General features: G+C 55.4%; 1 protein-coding gene across 4 annotated transcripts in view; it reads left to right on the forward strand.

The window, feature by feature from the left end:
- The window catches only part of CC2D1A (coiled-coil and C2 domain containing 1A), a 31,949-nt gene that overhangs the window by 18,828 nt on the left and 3,029 nt on the right, over positions 1-10,092 (forward strand). For 2 of the 4 annotated variants that reach the window (XM_025368507.1, XM_025368509.1), the window contains exons 7-22: positions 1,109-1,233; positions 1,563-1,635; positions 1,805-1,876; positions 1,972-2,102; positions 2,190-2,262; positions 2,896-3,029; positions 3,953-4,064; positions 4,148-4,320; positions 6,977-7,099; positions 7,192-7,250; positions 7,339-7,455; positions 9,007-9,080; positions 9,157-9,215; positions 9,311-9,362; positions 9,468-9,567; positions 9,665-9,755. In XM_025368507.1, the coding sequence (XP_025224292.1) occupies positions 1,109-1,233; positions 1,563-1,635; positions 1,805-1,876; positions 1,972-2,102; positions 2,190-2,262; positions 2,896-3,029; positions 3,953-4,064; positions 4,148-4,320; positions 6,977-7,099; positions 7,192-7,250; positions 7,339-7,455; positions 9,007-9,080; positions 9,157-9,215; positions 9,311-9,362; positions 9,468-9,567; positions 9,665-9,755 (1,568 nt within the window). The remainder of the gene's footprint in view (positions 1-1,108; positions 1,234-1,562; positions 1,636-1,804; positions 1,877-1,971; positions 2,103-2,189; positions 2,263-2,895; positions 3,030-3,952; positions 4,065-4,147; positions 4,321-6,976; positions 7,100-7,191; positions 7,251-7,338; positions 7,456-9,006; positions 9,081-9,156; positions 9,216-9,310; positions 9,363-9,467; positions 9,568-9,664; positions 9,756-10,092) is intronic. The other 2 variants (XM_025368508.1, XM_025368510.1) reach the window with 2 other exon arrangements.

Here is a 10,092-nt window from a genome sequence, read left to right on the forward strand (position 1 = left end):
CGGGCGTGGTGGCGGGCGCCTGTAGTCCCAGCTACTCGGAGGCTGAGGCAGGAGAATGGCCTGAACCTGGGAGGCGGAGCTTGCAGTGAGCCGAGATCGCGCCACTGCACTCCAGCCTGGGTGACACAGCGCGAGACTCCGTCTCAAAAAAAAAACAAACAAAAACAAATAAAAACATTAACTATGACCAGGTGTGGTAACTCATGCCTGTAATTCTACCACTTTGGAAGGCCGAGGCAGGTGGATCACTTGAGGTCAGGAGTTTGAGACCAGCCTGGCCAACATGGTGAAACCCCATCTCTACTAAGAATACAAAAATTAGGCCGGGCACGGTGGCTCAAGCTTGTAATCCCAGCACTTTGGGAGGCCGAGACGGGCGGATCACGAGTTCAGGAGATCGAGACCATCCTGGCTAACATGGTGAAACCCCGTCTCTACTAAAAAATACAAAAAAAATTAGCCGGGCGAGGTGGCGGGCGCCTGTACTCCCAGCTACTCGGGAGGCTGAGGCAGGAGAATGGCGTGAACCCGGGAGGCGGGGCTTGCAGTGAGCTGAGATCCGGCCACTGCACTCCAGCCTGGGCAACAGAGTCAGACTCCGTCTCAAAAAAAAAAAAAAAAAAGAATACAAAAATTAGCCAGAAATCGGGAGGCGGAGGTTGCAGTGAGCCGAGATTGTGCCACTGCACTCCAGTCTGGGCAACAGAGCAAGACTCAGTCTCAAAAAAAACGTTAAGGCTGGGCGCGGTGGTTCACACCTGTAATCCCAGCACTTTGGGAGGCCGAGGCAGGCAGATCACCTGAGGTCAGGACTTTGAGACCAGCCTGGCCAACATGGCGAAACCCTGTCTCTACCAAAAACAAAAAAATTAGCCAGGCACGTGCTTGTAATCCCAGCTACTCAGGGGGCTGAGGCAAGAGAATGGCTTGAACCCAGGAGGCGGAAGTTGCAGTGAGCTGAGATTGCACCACTGTACCCCAGCATGGGCAACAGAGCAAGGCTCTGTCTGAAAAAGAAAAAAGCATTAAATAAATAAATAACAAATGGTTTACACGGTGAACTTGGCCCAGGCCCTGGAGGCTTCCTGTATGCTGTTCTCCCTTCCAGGTCCCTGCAGCCCTGGCCCTCTGGCCCAGTTGCAGAGCCGCCAGCGTGAGTACAAGCTGGCTGCCCTCCACGCCAAGCAGCAGGGAGATACCGCTGCTGCCGCCAGACACTTCCGGGTAGCGAAGGTGCGTCCAGCCTGACGGACAGGACTGGAGGGATGGGGCAGGATGCTTCCCACATGCCCCGGTGGCAAAGCACCCGGGCTGCTGGGTCAGGCCGACCCAAATTTGCATCCTAGCCTGGTCACTCCCTAGCAATAGTTTGCTGTAAGTCTTGGAGCCTCAGTTTACCCCCTCTGTGAAATGGGCACGTGTGTTGGAAGAGGATTAAGCAAGATGGCACAAACGGAAGGGAGGGAGCTAGAAGTCCTCGGTGCCATGCCAGGGCCCGGAGGCTCCCCACGAGGTCCCAGCCCCCAACTGCACCTCCTCTTCTAATCTCTTCCTTCTCCCAGAGCTTTGATGCTGTCTTGGAGGCCCTGAGCCGGGGGGAGCCCGTGGACCTCTCCTGCCTGCCGCCGCCACCCGGTGAGGACTCTGCCATGCCCACTCTCTGGGATGGTTTCAGGCATACACTAAGTTCTCCTTGATGCTGCCACCCCTGTTGGTCAGGCCCAGAGACCACCCTCAGGCCAGACCAGCTTGTTGGGGATGCAGCATGCAAGCCCCTCATTGGCCTGGACCTCTCTGTCCCCAGACCAGCTGCCCCCAGACCCACCGTCACCACCATCGCAGCCGCCGACTCCCGCTACGGCGCCCTCCACACCAGGTAGGTTGTGGGACCCTTTGGGGTCGGGGGCAGGCTTGAAGCCAGACTGTCTACCCGTCCCCTGACTCTTAACCTTGTCCCCCTGTCTGGCCCAGAGGTCCCCCCACCCCCGAGGACCCTGCTGGAGGCGCTGGAGCAGCGGATGGAGCGGTACCAGGTGGCCGCAGCCCAGGCCAAGAGCAAGGGGGACCAGCGGAAAGCTCGAATGCACGAGCGCATCGTCAAGGTGCCGCGGGGGTTCCGGGGGAGGTGGGGCGAGCAGGCAGCCCCAGAGCCCTCCCACAAGCAGCCCTAACACCTGTGGCCCTTGCAGCAATACCAAGATGCCATACGAGCTCACAAGGCTGGCCGAGCCGTGGATGTCGCTGAATTGCCCGTGCCTCCAGGTAGGCCTTGCTCCGGTAGGCTCCGCCCCAGTAGGCCCCGCCCCCAGTAGGCCCCGCCCCCAGTAGGCCCTGCCACTGGCAGACTGTGCCCCAAGCTCCTGTTCCTCCAGCCTGTGAGCGTTGGCAGATGCTATTACTCCCCATGGCACAGGCTCAGGGATCTGAATACAACATATTCAGGGGTTCTGTAAACTTGTTAATCAGTGGGAGCTTGACATTGGACATGATGTAAGGGTCTGCACCCTAGAAATTGGCAAACTGGCTGGACGTGGCTGTTCACGCCTGTAATCCCAGCGCTTTGGGAGGCTGAGGTGGGAGCATCACTTGAGGTCAGGAGTTCAAGACAAGCTCGGGCAACATGGCAAGACCCCGTGGCTACAAGAAATTTAAAAATTAGCCTGGTATGGTGGCGCACGCCTACAGTCCCACTCCAGATCATGCCACTGTACTCCAGCCCCGGCAACAGAGCGAGATCCTGTCTCAAAAAAAATAAGAAAAAACAAACACACAAAAAAATATAAAAGTAAAGGCCCAAGACTCTGTAGGTGGGGGAGGAATCTGCATCTCCACCATAATGGTGTGAGTTGGTCTCCATCCTGACACACAGTAACTAGGCCTTGACTGGCCGCCCAGGCTTCCCCCCCATCCAGGGCCTGGAGGCCACCAAACCCACCCAGCAGAGTCTGGTGGGTGTCCTGGAGACTGCCATGAAGCTGGCCAACCAGGATGAAGGCCCAGAGGATGAAGAGGATGAGGTGCCTAAGAAGGTTTGAGGGTTGGGGCCGGGCGCAGTGGCTCACACCTGTAGTCCCAGCACTTTGGGAATCCAAGGTGGGAGGATCGCTTGAGGCCAGGAGTTTGCGACCAGCCTGGGCCACATAGTGAGACCCCCATCTCTGCAAAAAATGTTTTAAAAATTAGCCAGGCATGGTGGGACTCACCTGTAGTCCCTGCTACTTGGGAGACTGAGGTGGGAGGATCGCCCGAACTAAGGAGCTCAAGGCTGCAGTAAGCCATGGTCGTGCCACTGTACTCTAGCCTGGGCAACAGAGCAAGACTTCATCTCCAAGACAAACTAAAAAAAAAAAAAAATGTGGCCGGGCGCGGTGGCTCAAGCCTGTAATCCTAGCACTTTGGGAGGCCGAGACGGGCGGATCACGAGGTCAGGAGATCGAGACCATCCTGGCTAACACGGTGAAACCCCGTCTCTACTAAAAAATACAAAAAACTAGCCGGGCGAGGTGGCGGCGCCTGTAGTCCCAGCTACTTGGGAGGCTGAGGCAGGAGAATGGCGTGAACCCGGGAGGCGGAGCTTGCAGTGAGCTGAGATCCGGCCACTGCACTCCAGCCTGGGTGACAGAGCCAGACTCCATCTCAAAAAAAAAAAAAAAAAAAAAAAAATGTTTGGTGAGAATTGCTTGAACCAGGAGGCAGAGGTTGCAGTGAGCCAAGATCGTGCTACTGCACTCCAGCCTGGGCGATACAGCAAGACTCTGTCTCAAAAATAAATAAATAAATAAATAAAAAATAAGATGTTTGGAGCCAGGGGCTTCGGGTGAGGCAGGGGAGTAGCAAAGTCCTGGGAGCCCACTAAATGACCACTGTTGTCAGTGTCAGACCCTGATCCTTGGGGACTGGACTCATAACAGGTGCTACGAAATCTCTTAACATCCTCTCTCTTCCTCCACAGCAGAACAGCCCTGTGGCCCCCACAGCCCAGCCCAAAGCCCCACCCTCAAGGGCTTCCCAGTCAGGATCAACCCCAGCAGCCAAAGCAGCCCCCAAAGCCACGTCCACCAGAGGTAGGTGCCCCCCCTCCCTGCCCCAGCTCCCTGTAGTCTGGCTGTGGCCTGGGCAGCACCCATAGCAGCTCCTATGCCCACAGCCCAGCAGCAGCTGGCCTTCCTAGAGGGCCGCAAGAAGCAGCTCCTGCAGGCTGCACTTCGAGCCAAGCAGAAAAATGACGTGGAGGGCGCCAAGATGCATCTGCGCCAGGCCAAGGGACTGGAGCCTATGCTGGAGGCCTCGCGCAATGGGCTGCCTGTGGATATCACCAAGGTGAACCCTCTGGGCTTGTGGGAACTGCCCAGGCACCCACTGGTCAGGCTCCTGCCCCTTAGCAGCCACGTGAACTGAAGTGTATTAGTCAGTGTCCAGCTGCTGTAACAAATAGATCCTCCCAAGACAGTGGCTGAAATGAGACAGACATTTATTATGTTTCTTGCATGTACCACTCAGGGCAGTCTGGGCTATGCAAATGGGAGGTCCTTCAGGTCCTGAGTTCCTTCCACCTTACTGCTTTGCTGCACCTGAGGGGTTGTCCTTGTCCACATGATCCAAGTGGATCCTGTCAGAAGGATTAGAGAAAGAAGCAGAGCTAGTAGTCCCTTTTAAAGGAAGTGACATCACCATTGCTTGCCTCCCATTGGCCAGAACTAAGTCACATGGCCACATTTAGCCACAGAGGAGCCTGGAACATGTAGTCTCTTGGTGCACTGTGTGACCAGCCTGAGCTCCATTACTAGGGAAGGGAAGGGGATCAGATTTGGGGAGAGGCTTAGATTCTGCCACTTTGGACAGGACCATTCCTTTCTCTCTGAGCATCATTTTTCTCCTTGGGGAAGTGGGGATGGTGACCCCCGCCTCAAAGAAAGACAGCCAGGTTTTTTCATGTGATAGAATAGTACTCATAATAGGAAACATTTGAGGAGCTTGAACTGGGCGCCCAGCAAAGGCCACCCAGTTCAAGGAAGTGATATCACTTTTGCTTGCCTCCCATTGGCCCAAACAGTCACATGGCTACATTTAGCCTCAGAGGAGCCTGGGACATGTAGTCTTTGCTGGGCACTGGAGACATGGCCTTGAGCAAAAAAGGCAAAAATTCACACTGTCTCTGGACATGGTGGGTCACACCTGTAATTCCAGCTACCTGGGAGGCTGAGGTGGGAGGATCGCTTGAGGCCAGGAGTTCAAAACCAGCTTGGGAAACACAGTGAGACTCACTGTTATGGAGTGGATGTTCTAATTGAGAGACCACAAGAAACACACAAATATACAGCACCTTATCACAGCCCATGAAGCCTGCACCATCTGCCCCATCACCTCCCTTGCCTGGTCTCTTTTTTGTTTTGTTTTGAGACAGAGTCTCGCTCTGTTGCCCAGGCTGGAATGCAGTAGCACGATCTCAGCTCACTGCAAACTCTACCTCCCAGGCTCAAGCGATTCTCCTGCCTTAGCCTCCCGAGTAGCTGGGACTACAGGCATGCACCACCACGCCTGGCTAATTTTTGTATTTTTAGTAGAGATGGGGTTTCATTATGTTGGCCAGGCTGAACTCCTGACCTCAGGCAATCCACCTGCCTCGACTTCCCAAAGTGCTGGGATTACAGGCATGAGCCACTGTGCCCGGCCTGCCTGGTCTCTTTCACCTGCCCCCTTGCTCACTCTCCCCTTTGCTGTCTGGTAGCCTCAAACACCAGGCACTCTGCAACCTCAGGGCCTTTGCACATGCAGTTCCCTCTGCCTGAATGCTTTTCCCACAGACACCTGTATGGTTCACTTTCTCCCCTCATTAGGTCTCTGCTCAGACATCAGCATCTCCAGGAGGCCTACCCTGGCCTGTCTAAAATCCCTCCCTGTCACCCAGATCCCTCTGCTCCTCCTCCCAACTCTGCCTTTCCCTGTGGCATGTATCACCTTCTACTCTCTTATATGATTTACTTATTTCTTCTGATTATTGCCCATCTCCTACAAGAGAATGTCAGCCCCACGAGGGCAGGGATTTTGTTCTCTCTTCTTCATCCCTGTGTTCCCAGCCCCAGAGCAGAGCCTAGTGCACAGCAGAGGCTCCATACATGATTTCTCCAACTCTTGAGCTCAAGACATGAGCCACTGCCCCTGGCACCATACATGATTTCTGGGGTGACTGAAGGATGCCTTTGTTAAGTGGGACAATGGAAGGATCAAGAAGAAAGAACAGGCCGGGCGTGGTGGCTCAAGCCTATAATTCCAGCATTTTGGGAGGCCGAGACGGGCGGATCACGAGGTCAGGAGATCGAGACCATCCTGGCGAACACGGTGAAACCCCGTCTCTACTAAAAAATACAAAAAACTAGCTGGGCGAGGTGGCGAGCGCCTGTAGTCCCAGCTACTTGGGAGGTTGAGGCAGGAGAATGGCGTAAACCCAGGAGGCAGAGCTTGCAGTGAGCTGAGATCCAGCCACTGCACTCCAGCCTGGGCAACAGAGCGAGACTCCGTCCCAAAAAAAAAAAAAAAGAACAGAGGCTGAGGCTGAGTGTGGTCTTTTCACACCTGTAATCCCAGCAATTAGGGAGGCTGGGGCCGGCGGATCACTTGAGGTCAGGAGTTCAAGACCAGTCTGGCCAACATGATAAAACCCTGTCTCTACTAAAAATACAAAAATTAGCCAGGTGTGGTGGCACGCGCCTGTAATTCCAGCTACTCGGGAGGCTGAGGCAGGAGAATCACTTGAACCTGGGAGGCAGAGGTTGCAGTGAGCCGAGATCGCGCCACTGTACTCCAGCCTGGGCAACAGAACGAGACTCCATCTCAAAAAAAAAAAAGAAAGACCAGAGAAGGGTGACAGAGCCGTGGTCGGGGAATGCTCCCCGTCAAGGAAGAACAACATTTCTGCAGAGCCCTAGGTGGGCCTGCTTGTCCCCCTTACCCCCACCACCAGCCTCGTCCTCCCCAGGTGCCGCCCGCCCCTGTCAACAAGGATGACTTTGCCCTGGTCCAGCGGCCCGGCCCAGGTCTGTCTCAGGAGGCCGCCCGGCGCTATGGTGAACTCACCAAGCTCATACGGCAGCAGCATGAGGTGAGGGGGAGGCCCCCAGCCCGTCCCCGAGGGGCGTGACCCTGCTTCCCCTCTCTTCCCTTCCCTCGACTCACTGCCTTCTGTTTCCCCAGATGTGCCTGAACCACTCAAACCAATTCACCCAGCTGGGCAACATCACTGAAACCACCAAGTAAGTGCCCCGACCTGTGCCAGACACTTGCACCCCCAGCCACCCATCCCCAGGGCTAGGGACATGAGCAGGGCCCTCCCATCGGCAGGTTTGAAAAGTTGGCGGAAGACTGTAAGCGGAGCATGGACATTCTGAAGCAAGCCTTCGCCCGGGGTCTTCCCACACCCACTGCCCGCTTTGAGCAAAGGACCTTCAGCGTCATCAAGTAAGACTCCTGATCTATGCCCCACCACGTGGCCCCAATGGCCCTTTGGTGGCAGGGGGGTGGGGGTGTGCTCCCCAGAAGCTGGCATAAGATTTACATCTGGAGGAAAGTTTGAATGGGTGGAAGAGCACAGAGCGTGCAAAGGCCCTGGGGCAGGCATGAGATACAAGTGAAGGATGGCGAGGGTGCAGTCACAGTGACACATTTGGGAAAGATCTAGAGAGTACAAAGGTGTATCTTGTCCCAGGGCCTGGGTGAGTCCATGGGAGACCAGAGATGAGTTATGGCTTTGGTGGGTGTTGGTCTTGGTACTATTAAGTCTTCCCACGCCAGGAGGAGTGGGGATCGTTTTCTCCACTTTTTTTTTTTTTTTTTAATTTCGAGACAGAGTCTTGCTCTGTTGCCCAGGCTGGAGTGCAGTGGTGCGATCTCTGCTCACTGCAAGCTCCGCCTCCTGGGTTCATGCTGTTCTCCTACCTCAGCCTCCCAAGTAGCTGGGACTACAGGCGCCCACCACCATGCCCGACTAATTTTTTATTATTTTTAGTAGAGACAGGGTTTCACCATGCTAGCCAGGATGGTCTCGATATCCTGACCTCGTGATCCACCCATCTTGGCCTCCCAAAGTGCTGGGATTACAGGTGTTAGCCACTGCACCCAGCCCGTTCTCTCCACTTTCTAAACAAGGTTAGGTGCAGCCACTGGCCCTCCAGTGGTTCCCAGCTGCCCCTGGGATAACCCACACCCCTTACCCTGGCTCCCCAGTCTCCACACAGCCTGGCTCCCTGTCACCTCCTCTCTGCCTCCTGTCCCTGCTTCACTCAGCTCTGGCCACACGGGACTTTTTGTCCCTCCTACAAACCAAGTATGTTCCTACCCCAAGCCTCTGCATCAGCTATTTCTTCTGCCTTCACCCTCTTCCCCAGATCTCCATGTGGCAGCTCCCTGTTGACATCTAGAGTCATCTATGATGTCACCTTCCCTCTGAGAGGCCCTCCCTGTCTATCCAAGCAGTCTTTTCTGAGCACACTCCACTCTCCCCTCTCTGCTGAGTTTTCTATTGTTTCTCTATTTATGTACTTGTGCTCACCTGTCCACTCAGCTAGATTGAGCACAGGGTATGGGTATTTCTTGTTTAATTCTAGATCCCCAGCAGCTAGGCTACTGGCTGGCACATAGTAGGTGCTCAAGAAATATTGGGAAATGAAGGGAAGGTCTCCTAGCAGCTACGGCACTGGTTGATGCTTAGTAGGACTCAAGAACTATTAAGTGAAGGGAATGTCACCCAGCAGCTAGGGTACCTAGCACACAGTAGGTACCAAATAAATATACGCGGACTGAAGAAAAGACTCAAAAGTGATCCATTGCCGACCTGAACAGAGAACTCTAGTCTGTCTGATTCTAAAATTAGCCCAGGAGCTGAGATGCCCCCAAAGGCCAGGGTCGGGTTTGTTCCCAGCCCCCACTGGAGGAAGAAAAGGCAGGTGGGCAGTGGAACTGAGGTACCTCTGTTTCCCTGCCCACCCACCTGCCCACCTGCCCACCCGGAAGGATCTTCCCTGACCTCAGCAGCAACGACATGCTCCTCTTCATCGTGAAGGGCATCAACTTGCCCACACCCGCAGGTGAGGGGGCTGTAGGCAGGGGTCAGGGTCATGGGGACCCCCTCTCTGCCCAGCTCTGATCCTTGTTTGCCCACAGGACTGTCCCCTGGCGATCTGGATGTCTTTGTTCGGTTTGACTTCCCCTATCCCAACGTGGTATGTGGGGAGCTGAGGAGGGGAGGGTTGCAGACTCAGTGGGCCAAAGCCAGGTCCCAGGCCCCCGAGATTTCCTGCCTCCTCTCTGGTCACAGGAAGAAGCTCAGAAAGACAAGACCAGTGTGATCAAGAACACAGATTCCCCTGGTGAGCCTCAGCTGGAAGCACCCCACCCCTACTCCCTTGCAGCAGAAGGGATGTAAGACCATGGCCTGACCCCACCCAACTTCCTCTCCCTCCTTCCCCCTGCAGAGTTCAAGGAGCAGTTCAAACTCTGCATCAACCGCGGCCACCGTGGCTTCCGAAGGGCCATCCAGACCAAGGGCATCAAGTTCGAAGTGGTTCACAAAGGGTGAGCTAGAGGGAGCCATGGCCGCTGGGTGGGCTCCAGGGGAGGGGAGCTCCTCTGAACCAACCATCCTGTCCCCACTATACACATGTACACACAGGGGGCTGTTCAAGACTGACCGGGTGCTGGGGACAGCCCAGCTGAAGCTGGATGCACTGGAGACAGCATGTGAGGTCCGGGAGATCCTTGAGGTGAGAGGTGGACATTCATCTGCATGCTCCGGTATGGTCATGCTACTCATTAACATTATTAAGACAGTTCCTGGGCCGGGCGCGGTGGCTCAAGCCTGTAATCCCAGCACTTTGGGAGGCCGAGGCGGGCGGATCACGAGGTCAGGAGATCGAGACCATCCTGGCTAACATGGTGAAACCCCGTCTCTACTAAAAAATACAAAAAACTAGCCGGGCGTGGTGGCGGGCGCCTGTAGTCCCAGCTACTCGGAGGCTGAGGCAGGAGAATGGCCTGAACCTGGGCGGCGGAGCTTGCAGTGAGCCGAGATCGCGCCACTGCACTCCAGCCTGGGTGACA

This window comes from Theropithecus gelada, chromosome 19 (genome assembly GCF_003255815.1).
Source record: "Theropithecus gelada isolate Dixy chromosome 19, Tgel_1.0, whole genome shotgun sequence".
NCBI lineage: Eukaryota > Metazoa > Chordata > Mammalia > Primates > Cercopithecidae > Theropithecus > Theropithecus gelada.